The sequence below is a fragment of the Pyrgilauda ruficollis genome, unplaced genomic scaffold, assembly GCF_017590135.1.
Source record: "Pyrgilauda ruficollis isolate IOZ18807 unplaced genomic scaffold, ASM1759013v1 scaffold25, whole genome shotgun sequence".
Classification (NCBI taxonomy): domain Eukaryota; kingdom Metazoa; phylum Chordata; class Aves; order Passeriformes; family Passeridae; genus Pyrgilauda; species Pyrgilauda ruficollis.
Window position 1 is genome coordinate 6671088 of NW_024523822.1, and position 19555 is coordinate 6690642.

The 19555-nt window shown below is 39.5% G+C and overlaps 1 protein-coding gene across 1 annotated transcript in view; it reads right to left on the bottom strand.

Moving 5' to 3' along the window:
• The window catches only part of ITGA2 (integrin subunit alpha 2), a 67645-nt gene that overhangs the window by 32480 nt on the left and 15610 nt on the right, over positions 1-19555 (bottom strand). Inside the window, exons 2-9 of the mRNA XM_041470685.1 lie at positions 16624-16747; positions 8585-8694; positions 7569-7660; positions 3795-3909; positions 3277-3404; positions 1991-2139; positions 818-968; positions 225-390 (exon numbers count right to left, since the gene is read on the bottom strand). Coding sequence (XP_041326619.1) covers positions 225-390; positions 818-968; positions 1991-2139; positions 3277-3404; positions 3795-3909; positions 7569-7660; positions 8585-8694; positions 16624-16747 — 1035 coding nt within the window. The remainder of the gene's footprint in view (positions 1-224; positions 391-817; positions 969-1990; positions 2140-3276; positions 3405-3794; positions 3910-7568; positions 7661-8584; positions 8695-16623; positions 16748-19555) is intronic.

Genomic DNA, 19555 nt, shown 5'->3' on the forward strand with positions numbered 1-19555 from the left:
AACCTCATAAATTAACTTAAGGTTCAGGCTAATTAGGGGTGGAGCAGCTGGGGGAACACCTGTGAAAACCAGAGGCCACCTGAGAAGGGAAGAGCAGGGAGAAGCCTGCAATTCCAGCTACCCCTCATTTTCACAATACTGCACTAAACGGAAGCTAAATAAAATCCTAGGCTCATCAGCTGGGAGAATCATATCTAAATTTTCAAGGACATTGAGTATTTTACCTTCTATACTAAAAATGCGTTCTCCAAGCGTTCCTGCTTCTTCCAGTAGTGCAGCCTCAGATGACACATTGAAGAAATACTTCTCTGTTGGGTGACTAGCAATTCCCTTGATTTCTTTAATTAAGTTTTTAGTGTCAAGCTCATGCCTTATTAAGTATCCCAAAACCTTGTGTAAAGAAACAAACAAACAGCAAAATAAGAGGAGAGAAAGAGAGATCATGGTCCTCCTCCATTTCTTCCTGTATTATTTTAGCAAATATTCTACATAGTTTAAAAAAAATTACCTTGTTCATATTACTGAATTGCTCATTAGAGTTCATTCCTATGCAAGGGACCATTCATACAGGAAAAGCACATAAGGCCTGACAAGGGAGAAAATCACTGAAGTTGCTCAGGCAATTAAATTGCTTTTTCAGCCAGTGAAAAGACCAGTATTTCCCTCAGTTCAGAGGATTAATTTGCCTTTGCTTCAGTCTCACCAATGTAACAATGTCTGCATTACATACCACTTTTGTATAGAACTTGTAGATGACACATACATAGCAAAACAATCTTTCAAACATGAAGTAATGTATAATTTCAGTATTACTTACAGCAATGCCAAATCTGGTTATATTGTCTTCATTGCATTTACCTATCACTGTTTTCAATTTGGAGCCATCATGTGATTCACCGTCTGTCACAACAACCATGACCTTTGTGGCTGTCGGGCGTCCTCCCGACTCAGCTGAGAAGGCATACTGTCTGTTATAAAACATTGGGTTTATCACACATCAATCCATCATGGATGGAATCCAGCACATTCACTGTAATGGATATGTCCATCACTGAATTAGAACAAGTTGATTCTGTAGTGCATAAGAAATGTAACTAAAGAAGCAGAAAAAAAAAAAAAAAAAAAGTAGGACTGGAAGGACTGGGTAGTGTTTCTGATAAAAATGTAAATTCCAGGAAAAACAGTATTTTTTTTTTTTGGTACAAATATTTCTAAATGAAAAGGGGATTGTATCAGAACTATTAAAGTTTTACGACACCAGGAATTGGCATCATCAAGGTCATACAAAAATGGAACAGAATTAATAATAGGCTTCTCAATAGTACTGCAAATATTGACTCCATTGACAGCTGAGCCTGTTCCTAAACCAAATTCTCAAGTTCATTTGATTCAGCATGTATTTTGGCCTCTGTACTTGATAAAACTTCAAAACAGCATCTTCTTATTGAGAAATGGATCTGGTTTGTATATGTATTCCGAGTCATTAAACACTGGTTTAAATTTTCCCTGTTTTTTCACATTCATGGTGCTGCAGTGATAAGCTGACAACAGACAAGAGATTTTATTTTCTCTGCAATCAACCAAAGCCTGATCTGCAAACACAAATGTTACTGGGCCCACTGAATCCCTGGATAAACTTTGCTTCTTTCAGTGCTTTGTATCTTTCCCAAAACCTTGTCCACTCTGACGCACTGTCATGTTTACAGATCTGTGACATAACAAGCAATTCTAGTTGGGTGCTAGAATTCCTTTAGAGTAGAGTTGAACCCAATGGTTAACAATATGCTTTTCAGCAATTCTAGTTTACATATTCCCATACCAGTCTGCATGGGACACTGTAAATGTACCTGATGGATTCTGCCTAGTGCTGGGAACCTACTCCAGAGGCTCTGGGCACATGGACTTCCAGTGGGAATCAAGTCCAAGATGTTCTCATTGCCATGTAAGGTAAGTTACAACAGTTGCACAGTAGATCATCAATGCATCTCACCTTGCATTGTCAATGGCTTTGAAAGTATTAGTGAGATCTCCTCCCTTCTGAGACGTTTTCTCCATTGCTTTAACAACCTCATCCTTGGTTTGATATGTATTCAAGTTGAAGACTACTCGGGGATCATTAGCGTACTGAATTAAACCCACCTATGTAATAAAAAAAATGGTGTTAGGTTATGATGATTTACAATTACTTACATAGAATCATGGTGCTTACTTATGCATCAGGTTGGTGTAAAAGGTCTGCAAATGCACAGTTCTCTTTCAACACATATAAAACCAATTAATATTAACACATTTGAAAAGCAAAGAAAGCTAAAATGCTCTTGCACTTTGTATCATTTGTTATGGACTACAGTATGTTACTGCAAATGATCTGAAATAGTAGACATTAAATGTTTGCTTGGTTACTTCTGGAAGGGCTGATGGATAGCAATAATACAAGGAGCTCTGGGAAAAAAGAGAAAATAGCAATAGTTCTACAAGCTGACAACACCTCAGTCTGATCTCTTCTAAGGAAGTCCTAGAGGTTAGTTACTTTACAGCACTGCAAACCCTACTTGTTTTTAATATAGGTGAAGCTAAAGATGTAAGATAAGATGTGCATTTAAAAGGAAGACAAAAAAGAGAAGATGCTAAAGGTGAGGTTCAGAAAGAACTGAGCAGGAAGCCTAGCTTTTAAGCACCTCACTTCCAAAGTAGCCCAAGGAAGAAGGCAGCCTTTGGGAGAGAGATTTCCAGTGCCCCAGTCTTTGTTCTCAGAACTGTTTAGGGAAAACGGACAACTGTAAAGACAGAAGATGTTTAAAACAAAAAATGCAATAAAATTTTCCTTACCATCATCAAATCAAAAGGAAAAAAAAAAAAACAAACTCAAAGATCAGTGAGTAAACCGGCAGGAAAAGTTCCTCTTTTAAAGATGCAGCAGTTGGAAAGTAAGAGTTGTATGAAAAGTCCATTAAAAGTCTGTTCTACTTTTATCACATCCCCAAAGGCTATTTTCAACTACTTTTACATCTGTTGTGTGAAAGAGATCTGACTCTCCTAGATACAACATAGACTTCTATTTCAGTTAATTTAGATTTTGGATCAAATGACTAATTCCTTTTGAAACAGGATAACCATGAGATAAAATTCCCAACATTGAGTAGGATAACTGTGTAATCTGTGGCTTTGAGTGAGGTACTGTTGTTACACAAAATCACGCTTAGTTTCCTTTAAAATTGTTTGGTTTGTGTTTTGTTTGGGTTTTTTTGGTCTTTCTCAAATATGTCTTTGACTTACCTGGGTCTTGTTAACGCCTATGTCTAAGCCTTGTACAAATTTTTTCAAAAATGCCCGCACTGCATCCCAGGGATAAATGCTGTTTGACTCATCACAAACCACCACAACATCTATAACAGAGGAACACTCTAAAACAAAAATAAGAAGTGGACATTAAATGCATTTGCAATCTCAGTATACTCCTCAGCTAAATCCAGACGTGCATATTCACATAGGCAACACTTCAGATCAGGAGGCTTTGCCAGAATGAGGACTCAATAAGAGCATATGGAGGTTTCAAGCCTGCGCTGGTGTGATGCCTTTGAAAACAGAGGACTAAGAGCACATTTACATCAGCATCAGATCACAATTCGTCAGCCTTTACATATAGATCCCAGGATGTTGCTTTTTTTTTTTTTTTTTTTTTTAAGAAGTCAAAATGAACAGTCCCCAACACAGTTATCTCTTGATTTTGTTTGATATGTTTGGTTTTGGTGGTTTTTTTAAAAATTGAATGTATTTTGTACATGTTGCCTTACTTTGAACAGCTGGAGAAAAGCTTCTTAAGATCTCAAAACTTGGACTGATTTCAGAACAAACTCCTGTTGCATAGTATTGTCTTCCACACTGCTGTGCCCACAAGGGACCACAAGTCTTGAAAAAAATAACAACAAAAAGAAACAATAAAAACAACAAATACTTGTCTCATCTATACACAAAACCGCCTCAAACAGGCGCATAGGACCAGCGAAGCTCTCTGGGGTTACGGGGCCAGCCAGCGCCGCCCTCTCACAGTTCCCCACGGAGAGGAATTCCTGCCGGGGGCCCCACGCCCATCCCGCCCACCCGCGCTGCAGCGCCAACGGCGGCCGCCAGGTGGCGGCAGCGCCCCGCGCAGGCGGGACCGGGGGACGCGCGGCGGCGCCGAGCGGGGCGGGCAGAGAGCCGGGCCGGGACCCGGGACCCGGGACCCGAGCGGGGCGGGCAGGGAGCCGGGCCGGGAAGCGGGACCCGAGCGGCGCGGGGGGCCGACAGCTCGGACCCCTCCGAACCCTCGTCCCACCGGGAATTCACCTGGCATTCACGGGGCAAACTGCACCACCCCCCGGCTGGCGGTGAGCACTGTCTCACTCGCCTACACCAGCGGGAGAGGTCTGCCCCTGGGCGCGCATCCCCCCGCTACGTGTTTCGTTGGCTTTGGGGGAAAATGACCCCGCTTCGCTGCTGGAAACAATCTCTGTAAACTGCAGTATTTTCAGCTGGATCAACCTGCTGTTATTTACGTTTTATACATCTTTATACGTACTGATATCAACCACGTATCAAGACAGTATCTTGCCGTGAGAATGTAGGGGGAGGTGTGTGTGTGTTTGTGCGTGTGTGGGTTGAGGTGGCGAGTTGGTGGGTGTATTTCCTTCTTAAGAGAAAACATATAAACTCCAGGAAATAAATATAACCTCTACATAACCTCTCTCCAACCGGTCTGTGAGAAATTATAGTTTCCTTATATATACACTCTGGTGTATATGCACCCACCTTTACTTAGGAAAAAAGGGACTTTTCTCAAGAATACTAGAGGGCAGAAAAAAGTAATTAAATTCAAAAGCAAGTCGAAAATGAGCTAAATCACCCACTTGGTTTCCCAGTGAGAGACAACATCAAACTATCCTAAGATATTTGACCAGATGGCGGATTTTCTAGATGAGAAAGGAAGTATATCCACATTATCTGATCTTGAGATAAGTGCTTTTTTTAGCTGCTACACAAGGCATGGTTAGTTCTTACTGAAAAAGGCAGATTTTTAGAGGTGAAAGGTACAAAATAAATCATCTGTACGAAGCTGGAGGAGAGTTACTGACTGGCCTTTAAAATTAATTTAAAGTTCTTTTTAGATCATTCTTATTTGCCCATTTTCTAACTTTTTTTTTTTCTATATTGCTGGTAGTTCAAAACTGTGATGTTAGTCTTGGAGCAAAATGCAAAAATGTTCTAATAATCTTTTTTGATCTTCAGAGGAACAAAAACGGGGGAAAATTAATGTTCTAGCATTGCTTAAGTCAGAAATTTAAGATGCATCATTACTGAAGGGAACATCACGTATCAAGGACAGATGAACTTGAAAGGCAGAAAGTTATAAAGGGATGGAGACTTGCCCTTCAGGACTAATACTAAGAAATGTGGGCATAGACTGGAAGGTCATTAAATGGAAGGGAGAGAAGCAGATGGATCAGGCACTGGATGACTGCAGGGTGTCTGCAAGCATGCAGCCAGCATGCAAAACAAATATGGCTTAAAGATGTGTGACAAGAAGCTGTTGAGTTGGGGAAATACCAAATATACTGTATAGTGCCTGGGAAAGACTCACATGGAATGCAGCAGAGACCTGGTCATTGATGTTTGAGAGAGACATATTTTTAAAAGAACATTTCAGCCAAAAAAACTCTTATTTGTTTAGCAAGACAAAGGAGAAAGGTGGTTGTGGGCTGTCAAATAACGAAGGGAGATTTTACATGCAGGGAGATGAGAGCTGCTTCTTTCAACTAAAGGCACAGCACTGCCCAGTAAACAAACTGATAAAAATATAGATGGGAAATCCAGAAAAAACTTGTTAACCATCAGTGAAATTCTTCAGCACCTCTCCAACAGGACTAAGCATGCCTCAGAAAAATGTAATGAGCATGTGGGAAATGACTGCCCTGCACTGAGAGCACCTGTGGGAAGCAATCCCCTGGCATCAAACAGCCAAACCAGCAGGACTGGGAGCTGCAGCACAGACATGCCAGCCCGGGTCACGCTCCCAAGCCAGAGCGCAGGGAGTGAGCACGCAGCACAGACTGGGGCAGGCAGATGGAGGCTGAGAGAGGCCACACGAGGAAGGAGAAGAGTGAGGTGGGAGGAGGAAACCCTGAAATAACCCACAGAGCCCATCACGGAGGCCGGCTGCCACAGACAAGAGTTTTGGAGCAAAGTCCCAGCTGGAAGCAGCTTGCAAATACGAGCAGGCTGTCCATGCCTGGGGTTCAATACCTGCCACAGCTAAACCATGGGGCTTTTGGTATTTGTTGAGGCTGAGTCACAGATAAGCACTTGTCTCCAGAACCTTGTTCTCCTTATGTCAAACAAGAACTGCTGTTGATTAAAACGTGACTTAGAGTCTAATGTCTTAGAGTTCAACTGGCTTTTTGTGTTGTTTTTTTTTTCTTTCTTTTTTAAATCCATGCAATTCAGAGAGAATCAATCAATAACATGTGGATCAGAAAATACTTTTTAACTGAGAGAGGTTCAAATATTATTAGAAAGTACAAATTTCCCTTCATTAGATATTTTTAAACGCTGCAGTTACTCATAATGACTAAAAGTGGGTATGCACAGGACATTAACAGTAATTGAAAGTACTACTCAAGAGAGAGAATAAGATTTTTTTAATCAAAGCCTTTTCAAGCCACAAGTCAAGAAAATTACTGTTGCTATATTTTGAAGTTAAGAATAACTTTACTAATTCCATGAGAACTTCCAGAAAGGTTGGAATTAGGCATACTTCTAAGTACTTCAGTAAACTGAACTACATGTTAATGAATATAATAAATACTTGAATACTTTTGTGGTTAGGAAGATGCAACAAAAATTACAAAACTTAAGGACAGCCTAGAGCTCTTTTCTCTGTATTTTATTGTTTTACTTACGTACTGCACATGGCTACATCAAACTGAAATACACCTACACACCAAGAGTTTTCATGCTTATGATTAGGATCATAAAAAGGCATGTTAACAGGCATGCACTTCCCTTCAAGTAAGAATTCTATTTTGCAGACTCAAGGACAGTGGTTTGTGAAATCTACACCGAGAAAATGCATTCTCTTCCAAGCTCACTAACCAAATAAAACACATCACAAATCCAAGGGATTAGAAATACTGATATCTCAGGAGAAGAGTGCCAGTGCAAGTGCGAATGAGAGAGAAGAGATTATATAATAAAGTCCACTGAAAGCACAAACAGAACTACACTAGACTGCCTTAAATGATTTAATGGTGGAAATATTCTTGCCTATATTGTCTGACTTAAATTACTGAGACATTAACTGGATAAGATGTTTAGATAAACAACAAAGGAGAGACCTCACAATTTTTCCTGCATTAATGATACATTTCACAATTGATTTTGGACCCTAGGTAATTGCAGTGGGATGTACTAGTCCATGATGCATAATAAAATACATTTAGCCTGGACTTATGAAAAAAATGTGGAGAATTCTGGTTTCTTAATTCTCTTCAGAAGTTTCTGTGTGTACAGCATATGATCTTGATACATACCAAAAATCCTCCAGTTTTTGAGTTCTGTATCAGAGTCAAGCCAAGGTTCATGTCCTTTTTAATTTCAGTCACATTTGGAATATTTATTAAAGCTGAAATAAAATTAAATTAAGTAATGACAGAATAATAAATAAGATGTAGAAGCAATTTACTAAGTTAGAATTCATTCCAAAAACTTGATTTTTCATAATCTAAGGTGCCTTTTCCGAATGGCTGCATACAATTCTGAGACAAAAGAAACAAAAGCCAATCTTTGGGCGGAAAAAATGCTAACCATCAAATATAGACATCAGTATAAATGGCCATTAAGTATGGCCATTTAGAGTATCTGCCCTCAAGAGAGCTGAAGGCAAAAGAGAGGAAGAAAAAAACCTACCTATTGCATGTTTTTGGCTGGCTGAATAGCTGCAGCTGAGTAGCTACTGTTACATTCCTCAGGACACCAGACTCCTCTGATCTAGTATCAGGCTTTAGACAAAAAAACTGGAAGGGGCAGTGGAGGGCAGAAATTATCTGCACCGCAAATAAACACAGAGGAGGCATCTCAGCACAGCCTGCTGCCTCATATTTTCACTATATCCAAACCTGAGCTCCATTTGATAGCTAGCTTGCAAGCACAGACACACACCCATATCTGGTTTAGGGAGGACAGGGACAGGCACCCGCCCAGAATGCCAGCATGGAGCCCTGTGCCCACCAGCCAGGCTTTGGGATCCACAGTGCTCCTGCCCCTTGGCTGGAGGGTAAAGACCCCAGGTGCTCCAGTGGGTGAAACCGAAACCTCAGTGCCTCCAGCAGCTGGCACCACCTGGCCTGAGTCCAGTGGCAGGCACCAATTTTTGCTCAGACAGACATGTCTCAGCAGCACTGAGGCCCTGCAGCACACACATGCCTTCACAGAATCTGAGATTATGCAGACAGCTAGTTATGTAAAGTTTTAATAAGGTAGATTGGCCTCGTACAAACACAAGGGAAAACTGAACAAGTGCAGCAAGACACTGTTAGTCAGAACATACCTTGTAAATTCAATTTTTTACATGTGCTTTTGGACACACCAACAGGACATGCATATATATCTCCAGTTCTGTTTGCAGGATAGCCACTCCAGGGGGAACCAACCAACAACCTAAAGGAAAAGGAATTTCATTATGTCCTTAACGATACTGAAAAAGTTCAGCAGCAGCATTGCATGGCACACTATAGGTAACAGGTAGAGAGGCTTCCAGGAGCACCCAAAGCATTCAGGTGTAGGAGTCTTCTCCAGAACTTTCAGAAGCTTTCCTTGCATGGCAATACACTGCACTGGATTCACCAGGGACAGCTTTGGTGGAGAAGAAGAACAGGAGAGCCTTTGGGGATTCATCTGCCTCCAACACGTGTACCTTTTTAAATGTGACATTATGTCACAGGTCAGAAGCAATACAGTGAAGGTACTCATATATATAGACACATAAAAATGTACGAATATGTATGTTGGGGATCAAGATACATATTACTTATTGTTCTATCAGTTAATGGCTAACTGATTCCTTTTAGGTTATTATTTTAACTGATAAGAAGCATTATCTACAGGATCTGCTCAGCAACAATAAAACCCTTATGTCTGAGCTTGAGCACTACCACACCTTGATAACACTGAGTCAGAAAGAAAATACTGCAGCTGGTAACAATCTGCTGCATAAATTCTGTAATCCTGAACAAGAAAGTTAATACGTATGATAATTTTGCCTGCAACACAAAGTGATTCATGTTCTCTGACTCATTTCATCTGCCATAAGGTTCCCCCCAACATCTGCTCCTCAAAACTCTTCATTTTTATCTGAAAGCTTTCACAAAACTGTTTAATTCACCTTCTTGGAATACTGCTTAAGAATACCTATCTTTCATCGGAAGTCTCTAAATGATGATCTCAATGGTTATTAAAAATAAAGCAGATTATTGAAAAGCAGGGACTATGGGTGTTTGCTCCAGCAGCAATATGACTTTATTTTCAAACAGAACAATCCAAGGTAGTAAGCAATCCATTTTGGAGACTGTACAAAGACAAGCAATGGGGCCCCAATACAGAATACTGAATTCAATTAGAAATCATATTTTTTTGGTCCATCAATAGGTTGTTTAAAGCAAAATCGCTATTCTCTAAAATTTTATAGATAGCTAACACAAATATACCTTGTGCTATAAAAAAAAAAAAAATTGTGAAATTATTATATTTTAAAGCAATTTCTACATATATCATATTAACTTCCTAGGGATCATCTGATTTTACTGCTGTGATGTTAGTTTGAATAAAATGGTTACGACAAAAAGTTTTAGATGCACATTGAAAGAGTTTTAGACCTTTCTCACTGGCTCAGAGAAAATACTGCTAAACTGCAGTTTCTTTTTTAAGTTTATTTCACCTCAATTAAAAACAAATAACATTATTTTATCAGTGCAGCTGGGTGTCTGGTTTCAGATTCTCTTTCTTGTGTGTCTGGATATTTTAAAAATGCCTAACTCCTTCTCAATTACCTTGTTGGAAAAGGGTGATCATGCAGGCAGCAGGAACAGGACTTTGTGTACTTCTCGCATCTCTAAATATGCAACTTAGCTTCATACAAACACTCTATCACAACAATTGCAGTAGTTGTGAGGAGGCCTCTGATTTTCTTGTTATTTTATGAGTGCTTCTGGACCTTTTCAGCACAGTGAAAACCAGAACCGCCACTGCTCAGGACCAAGTAAATAGAGCTCATAAGCAGCTACTGTACTGGTCATGTGCCAAAAGATAACATAATCTGCAAATACTTGCAGTGACACGGAGGGCTGGAGCTGGTCAATAGTGGGAGGAAGAAGGAGGAAGACATGATGTTACACTCTCCTGTCTTGCTAGGTACTACTGAGTGGGTACGGGCATAACATGCTAACTGGGATGATGGGAGAGAAGGGTTAGGAGTTTTTGTGGAAAGAGGAAACAGCTTTAAAATGAATGGCAACACTGCGTGTGCAATATCTGAAACTGGAACAGCTTTCCAGCATTAACTGTCAAGCTGAACATTGCACTGTGTACATTTATAAACACTTGCATTTTTTTTTCCTAAGTTTCCCAGAAGACAAACCTATTTCAGAGTCCTTGCAGGATGACAGCTACTGTTCAGAGAATGGCCTTGTATTTTGGAAATACCCACAGCAACTACTCCCATCTAGTCATGAAACTTACTGTGAATCTCTGTGCTGTGCTGGCACAGCTCTGCAGCCACAGGTTTTCCTGAGAGCCCAGAGCGCACAGTTTCACTCACAAGAAGAGTGAGTGAGAAGGAGAAGAGGAAGAGAAGCATGCTTGAGCACTAGCTGACCCCAAATCCAAGCCTAACCCAAGCTAACTCCAAGCTCTATTGGCAGAGAGAGAAACATCATCCCTGCTCTAGCATTTATTTGCTAAAAGCTGTTCTCCCCTTTTCAGCATGCATACTTTTGCTCATTCCATGGGCATTATTTGCCTCCCAATTTCCCTGCCCTCAACATTAACTGCAGTCCAGACATCCGCTTATACTAAGGAACTATCACTTCTCAAACTTGATATTCACAAAACAATTTTACTTTTGCTACCCCTGAAACTAACCTTGGGGTTGCTGCATGGTGCAAACAGGGAAATGTAAGACAAAACAAGATGAACTTTTCTCATTTTAAATCCAGATTTAAATCTATGCCAAATGAAGAAATTTAATTTTGTCTTTCATTTGTCTTGCACTCTTCACAGTTTGCTGGGATTTATTTTATTATTTTATTTTTCTGCATTCTTTGAAGATTTGCAGTCTGTGAATCTCAATGTCATACCTATATTGCAGGCCAAAAAATGCCACTCCGTACACAGAATTCACACTTAGAACTGTTACTGATGGTGATTTCAGAAATGAACAGAGCAATTAAACCCGTCGCATTATTTGACTTAACTAGTCTAACTGTCATCAATACATGCCTGAGAAAAAATTATTAACTGACTTATGCCAAGCTTAGCCCTCTACTTTTGCCAGCCTTAAAGGCTCTAGGAAATAACATAATTTCTATTTCTTTTGTATTCTTTGCCTTACTTAATATTTAATACCAGCCTTAATCTACATAAGAAATCAGAAAGTCCTACTTGCCTTTCAAAATTAACATAAACCATTACAGTAGGGAGTTACACAACACTGCTCTGGGAAAATGCATGTGTATCTTTCTGAAACATCAGAAGTGAAGACAGCAAGAGAGTATCTGGCTAGCATCCTGCTAACGACAAATTTTTTTACTGTAATTAGACAGGATACATGAGACAAAGCGAAACGGAATATATCAGGAAAGAATGCAAGAAAGCAGTACTAAAATACTTGAAAATGCTTGTTTCCAAATAAACTGTATAATGTATAATGTATTAATTAAGGCTCTTTTTCAGCTACGAGTTAAATATTTATTTTTACGAAACCTCTTTATGTATCCTTGCAGACCATCTTTACAAAATACTATAGTGAGTATAATGTAATATTGCTACTGCTCTTATTATTCATCTCCCTAATCATGCTCCGACACTGTATACAAAGCAATGGCACTAGGAAGTCAAATGAAGTTCAGCAGCAATGCCTTACCACACAAGCTGCAGGAGTGGCAGATCAAAGTGCAACAGGAATTCTGGGAAATTACACCATGACAAAGCTAGTAATCAGCAAACTGTGATGTAGCAGAAAGCAAAATCTGAATTCATAGTAAAGGGCTGAATTCCCAGCTGTTGTCAGAGCATGTTTTGTATTTTCCGGTTTCTTTACTTTTTTTCCCCTCTCTTCTCATGTATTTGCTTTTTATTGTGTTGTGTTTTGTTTTCTAAACACGAAGATGGCTAATAGGAAAATAAGAGTAGAAAGAACCTCTTAGATCATCTGGCCTTTTTCCTACAATTACAGGAAGTGGTGAGTAGATATGAAGACCAGAAAACTCTTCACGGTCATAGATCCTTCTCTGCACACACTAAAGCACTTCTCACCATCTAAAACTTTTGATCCTTTCAACAATAATCAAAAACTACAGTAAGCTATGGCAAGACAGTTTGAGTGACAAACTCAGAAGTCCTAGAAAAAAGCAGCCAGAACTTCTCCAAGCAGGAAAAGGGCAAACTGTGGTGCATGCAGTTAGGGAAAACAAAACTGGGTAAAGAACTCAGCTTTAGCAGTGGTTCTGGCACTGAAAAGAGAGATCTGCAACAATGGCAGCTTCTGTTAGGAGAAAAAAAAAAATCAAAAAATTGCTCTCATCAAAAGAAATGGCCTTCCTCATTAAAATCTTCTTCAATAGAAGTTCATACAGAAATGTGTCTTTTTGGCAAAATATCTTACTGGTCTGAAGAGGCTGCACAGAACATGAGGAGAAAGGCCACTATATTTGGTGACCAGTGAGCAGTAGGCAATGATTTTTAAAACAACTTTTGGTAGTGCAATAACTATAAGATGCACCAGCAAGTGCACTGTATATTGTGTCATTACTGACATGTGAGATGAAACAAAATATTTTAAGATAAAATCCCACAATATAAATTCAAAACCAAAATAATTTTAAAAATTGCAAATTCTAAGCACACAGACATAGCTGAGCATATGTCTGAAGACACATGTGTGTAGGAAAAAGCATTTCACAGCTATCTACAACTACTTCAATCTTCCTCATCTGAGACAGCTATAAAACCAACTCTCAGCATGGAGTAAATATGGTTATCTCTGAAGAGTATACTGTCAGCTGCTCAGGGAATGCACATTCAAGACGAACTTGATAGAGTGCAATCTGGCTTTCTCAAAGATTATATTTATAAAATAACAGAAATTTTAGTTTCCATTTAAGATTCAAATGCAGATGACATCTTGACAGGGAGAACAACAACATAAACTGAATTATGTTTCTGTGGTTGCTAATTACTTGTGTGGTAAACTGCTTTTCTAATTGGTCAGCTCCTGTTTTAAAATTCTGACCAGCAACTGTGAAAAGCTTGAGCTGTGCAAGTTTGCAAGTTTGTCCTTATTTATGAGCATCACATGCCATCAAGGCTCATCAATGCACAGCGGATTAGTGCCGAGTTATCCTGGATCGTCTGTCTAACACAAGAAGTCTTACTTGTGGTTTGTGCCACAAACATGTACCAGACTCTTCAATAGTCCTTCATTCCCTTTTGGACTGTCTTCCCTCTTCTCTCTGAACTCATCTCCAAGAAAAGTAACAATTCTGCAAAAATTCTCTCTTTATGATTTCTTTTGTTCTTACTGCCTCAGGAGATGCACCTCCCAGAAATACTGCTGAATAATATAACTGGCATCTGCTGTATTTCTGTAGCTCTCCTTTCTACTCTTTGAGTACAGGAGGTTTTTTAAAGCTGTATTTTATATAGCACCCTGTGAACTTATTAAGCAAAATCTAGGAAGTGATAAAACTTCTGGTGGACCTCAGATTCTGGCTAACCTCTTCTGGGGAGAGACGGCACCCCAGCAGCACATGGTGCCATCAGCAGCCCCGTTCTCTGTGCCTGGACAGAGTTTCTGATACGTCACATTCTTGCTGCACAGTGACGATCTCTTGACAAAAGCATATGATGATAAATGCTCCCCTCAGACAGAAAAATCACTGATCTTATCTCAGACTGTTTATCTTGTTCCCAGTTCAGCCATGTCAACAAGAATTCAGCCTCCTCATTGCTCATAGGAGAAAACAACTCTACTGAACAACTTGAAAGAGATAGAATGTTCTGTTTGGGTTGGGGTTTATTTTTTGTCTGTTTGGTTGGGATTTTTTTGTTTTGGGTTTTAATTTTTTGTGTTTGTTTGTTTTTTAATAATGCATACAAGATAAAGCTCTATTGTTCCAAGAAAAAGAAAACAGCCTAGAAATTAAGAGAACAAGACAGCAGAACATGACTCACTTTTTTTTTAAGCTTGCCTAATGATTTTTTGATTGGAAGACTGAAAAGGGCTTTTCTTCACTGAAGAGCCTCTAACAAATCCTAGTTACTTGAACACAGGCTGATAAAATTTCCCTGCTTTTTGGAGATAGGTCAGACACCATGCTATGAAAGAACTAATGGTGAAGTGCCTACATACAGAAAAGTTTACCAGATTCAAAATATTCATATATTTAAGATTGGTTGAACTCCATGTTCATAAAGGTCTTTTCCAACCGAAATGAGTCCATGATTCTGTAAGGTAGGAAAAGTTAAACTAAAGTTACTTCTTTTTTCCTTCTATCCAGCACACATTATCCAAGAAAGTGGTAGTGGAGGAATTTTTATATTGGAAGCAAAACTAAAAGAGGGAAATATATAACATGAATGGCTTGTATGGATCAGGCAGCTATTGCTTCTTCTGCAAGCTTTCAGAAAAACTCACTAGAAGTACAAAACACAACAATTTCTCTACGTATGAGGCAAAAACGTTCAATTCAGTACAGGCACACATTGTTGTTCTCCTTCAATGGCTTTACACAAAAGTTGGGGGGGTTTTTTTCGTTGCTTTTTTTTTTTTTCTTTTAAAGAGATCTCTGATCTACGGGTGACTAAACACATAATTAAAGCAGGCAGAAATGCAGTGAGAAGCCACCACAGCATCAGATGAAGAGTGGGGGTAGGTTGGAAGCCTACTCAGCTGAGGGAGAGGAAATGGCAAGGTTTTAGCTCTGAGGCCATAGCTCGGCTCTCGTGTCGCTGTGTCTCCTGGTCCCTGGAAGCACACAGCACTGAGCAGTCGGGGTGTGCGTTTGCGCGTGCAGCAGCGCCGTGCCCCTGAGCAGCGCCACCACAAACCTCTCAGCTGCCTCAGTGACCCTGTGCCAGCTCTTCCAAACTTCAACTGCAAAATACGTCTTCACGTGCGACGTCTTATTTTCTCTTTACTGAAAAAAGTGCAGTTGCTGAGGGCATTGTCAGGAAAGCAGAACTGCCAGTTTGTGGCTGTTTGGGTTCTGACACAGTTCCTGTCCACGGAGGATGACCGGTCTGAAGTGTCTCAGCGTGCCATGATATGTACAGTCTGGTGTGGCTTTCTGCTCTAGACTTAAACCCATGTACACACAAACAGCCACTGAAGAGTCCAGTAGCTCTCAACTGCTTTCAAAGACTTACAGTCCTTACACATAAAGACGCCTTAAGATTTGTGCCTGCTGAGGCTGTAGAAGAGGAAACAATGTGTCTTCCACTAAATGCACTTACTCCTGATAATATGGTTCTTGAAACCAACATTACTAGGAAAAATATTTTACTAATTGCTCATCAAGCCCAATGTTGTGGCAACAGTGGATTTCAGGTCAAATTTTGTGGCTGAAGAAATGTAACAAACAATACTTTGCTATGATTGTGTTATCATAAACATCCAAATACATCATCTCTTGCAAAGCAGTTAGTACTGTACCGGACACAAAATTATATCCCTTTAATTTTAATATTTATAATTTTAGGTTTTTTTATTTATAATCTTTATATATATATATATATATATATATATATATATATATGTGTGTGTGTGTGTGTATATAATATTTTTATAAATAAAATTATATTTATATATAATATCTTTAATTTTTGATATTTATAATTTTATAGTTTAATTTTAATATTAATAATTAGAACTCACTAGACCTCATAATTTGTTTTGACCTTAACCATGTTAAAATGGAAAAATATCCCACATATATGTAAAGAGTAACAAAGATGCTCTGGGTACACAAAGGAATGAACTGCAAGTTAAAATTACAGAGAAACTGTAAGCCTAGGGAAATTAGAGTATTGGAGATGAAGTAAAATATTATCATAAGAAAGACCTCGGGTCACATGATGTTAAGGAAAAAGTGTGAACCATCACATGCACATACTTTTAGAATATCTTAGCTTTTGGTTTAATGATATTAAGTATTTATTTGTAAAAAGATAGCTCTAATATTAAAAAAAAAAAAAAAAAAATTAGCCAGAATCCCTTTAAATGAGGTGTGGAATTATAAAAGAAATATTAAGAGTTGCAACATTTTTTACTTAACCTTTTAGCTGGACATAAACCAACCCATTCAAACTGCTTACCATTTGCCTTGTTCATTTATAAACTGTTGAACTGAATATCCAAACTGCTCTCTTCGTGGACCAGAAAATATTTTTGCTTCCAAGAGCCCAACATTGTAGGCTTCACAGCAGTTATGAAGAATGCCTGTTAACAGAAAGATTATGATTACAACAGCAATTGTAATTAAAGCAGAATTAAAGCAATTAAAGAAGAATTTTGATCCCAGTGAAAAAGGCTCTTAATCTGTGACAGCTCCCCCAACAGAAGAAAATAAATACAGCCGTTGACACATGCTTGAAAAAACAGTGATTTTGCACAGTACCCTGGCCATACGAAATGCCTCTCTGGCACTCTTTATGTGTGTTGTATTACTGTGGGCAGAGATCAGTGACTCATTCACTGTTTGCCTTAACAAAAGTTGCAGCATTACTAATGGGAATGTTTTAGCTGAATAGAGGCAAAATGTATGATTCAGAGGTCTGTTATCCTCTTTACCTTCAGGCATAAGTTAAGCTTATGGCATAGCAAACACATCAAGAGCCTGCTGAGGTGCACTAGAATCACAGAATCTTTTAGGCTGAAGGAACTGTGCTCAACCACTGCCAAATCCACCAATATACCATGTCCCCAAGTGCTACAACACACATCTTTTGAAAACTTTCAGGGATGGTGATTCCACACTTCCCTGGGAAGTGTGCTTCAATACCTGATAACCTTTTCCAGGAAGAAGTTGTTCCTAATGTTCAGTTTAACGTTCCCTGGTGCAACCTGAGCTCATTTCCGCGTGTGCTATTGGTTGTGACCCAAGGACAGGACCTGGCACTTGGCCTTGTTGAACCTCACGCCCCTGGCCTCAGCCCATCGATGCAGCCTGTGCAGATTCCTCCGCAGAGGATCTGCAGCAGATCAACAGTTCCACCACCCAACTTGGTATCACCTGAAATCTGACTGAGGATGCACTCGATCCCCTCATCCAGGCAATGGAGATATCAAAGCAAAACTGAGCATTAGAACACTGCCTGTGACTGTCCACCAGCTGGGTGCAGCTCCATTCACCTCAACTTTTCATGCTTAAACAAAATGCCCTGACTGTCTGTACCTGCTAATTCTGTTTATATTTTAGTTTGCAGCACTGGAATAAAAATGAGATTATCTGCTGCATCAGAAAACCTAAATTTTTGAGTCATTTCATTATCATGCCAGAAGCCTTTGTTTTCAGTCCAAACAGTCTGAACAGTTGTCCAAACAGGAAAACTTCGAACTACAAACATGCAAGGTAGAACAGCATTGATAAAGCGTGACATTTAACATTGCAATTCTACTTAGCTGTGGTTTTGTTCTTAATTGCTTTTCCCTGGGCACTTATATGCCTGGGAATAATGGTGTGCCATTCCATGCCATTTTGGAAGGAACTAGCTATGTGGACTGGGGACAGAATTGATTTTGTAGGACATGGGGGTCCACTCCTCATCCACAAAGGGCCTGATTTTTTTCTGATCAAGAACTGTAGGTGGATACCTAGGAGAATATCTACTGGGAAGGCTGCAGGAAAAAGGCCAGACTCCCCTGAGGGGCTCTGCTGTGAGTAGGTAGCTCCTTCCCCATTGTGGAGGTGGAAGGACTGAGACAACAGTGGGATTCCAGGAACAAGCTACAGCCCAGCTGAGGAACACCTTAGAGCTCCTGAAAAGCCTCCAAAAATGGCAATGATGGAAGAAGTCATGACTTGTGGTTGCACTACTCCCTGAGGTTTCCAGATGAGGCAGGTTCACAGAGCTGCTTATGGGTTAAACAACGTCCCTCGTGTTTCCCCTCCCTTCCTGTGTGCCCAGACAAAATGAGTTTTATCTGCTTTACACACAAATATGCCTCACCACAATTATTTAGTATGAATCATTGTGTAGTAAAGAAGCAGCCTTTTAAAGAATCCCTTACAACAAGGACACATTAAGGAGAGTTGGCACCTTAAAAATATAATCTCAAATTGTAACCATTTCTCAAGTTTTGATGGGCAGAGAGCTTACTGTTGGTATCACTTTCTCCAAGGTCTCAGGAGCAGCTTTGGAAGAGAGGTTAACATGGTTTATATCAGCATGAAACAGCCCATCACAGTAGCTGAATTGTAGTAGTAATAATGACAATAAAGTCATAGTGAAAATATTAAAATCACAACCACAGGTTTGCAGGCAAAGTTCATGACCTGTAAAAAGTTTCAATGTATTTTGTACCCTTGCCCACAGAATTCAAAACAGGAATATCACTAGCAGAAGACTAAATACAACTCTAAGAGAGTTACTACTTTTTTACCACAAATTCAAACAGGAAATCATATATTGGTTATCTCAAACAACCACATCTACAGTCAGCCTCTGGAAAGCAAGAAAGCACCCACTGCTAGAAGTATAGTTCCTTGAGAAACATCCTTAGAGATAAATATATTTCTTGAGTCAAGCTATTTAAGACTGGAGAAGAGAATGTGTACAGACTCATTACCCTGTGTTTTGCAAGCCTTTTGACACTAAACACAACCTCATATAATCACAGTTTATGTCTGGGTTTTGAGGACAAGAAAACGGTGTACTGAGATAGTAATCGACAACTGCCAGTAATTCCTTTGTGATCTAATAGACTTGTATTTTATAAAAACATTTCTTTCATGTCATATCCTGAGGGATTTTTTTGTGTTGGTTGTTAAATTGTATTATCCTCAGTCAAAAATCAAGCATGATTTAGCAGTTTCCCATTCTCAAGAGGCCAAAGGAGACTATACCACAGCACCATCCTGCATGTACATACTGAAGAAAAACCCTCCACACTACATGCTGCACATGAAAATAAACCCTGGCTTTCGAACTTAAGAGATGCAAGCTATCTAGAATAATAAACAGTTCCAGTCTGACCCAAAATCCAGTGACATTTAGAGAAAAACTCTCAACTCTCTGGACTGTTACA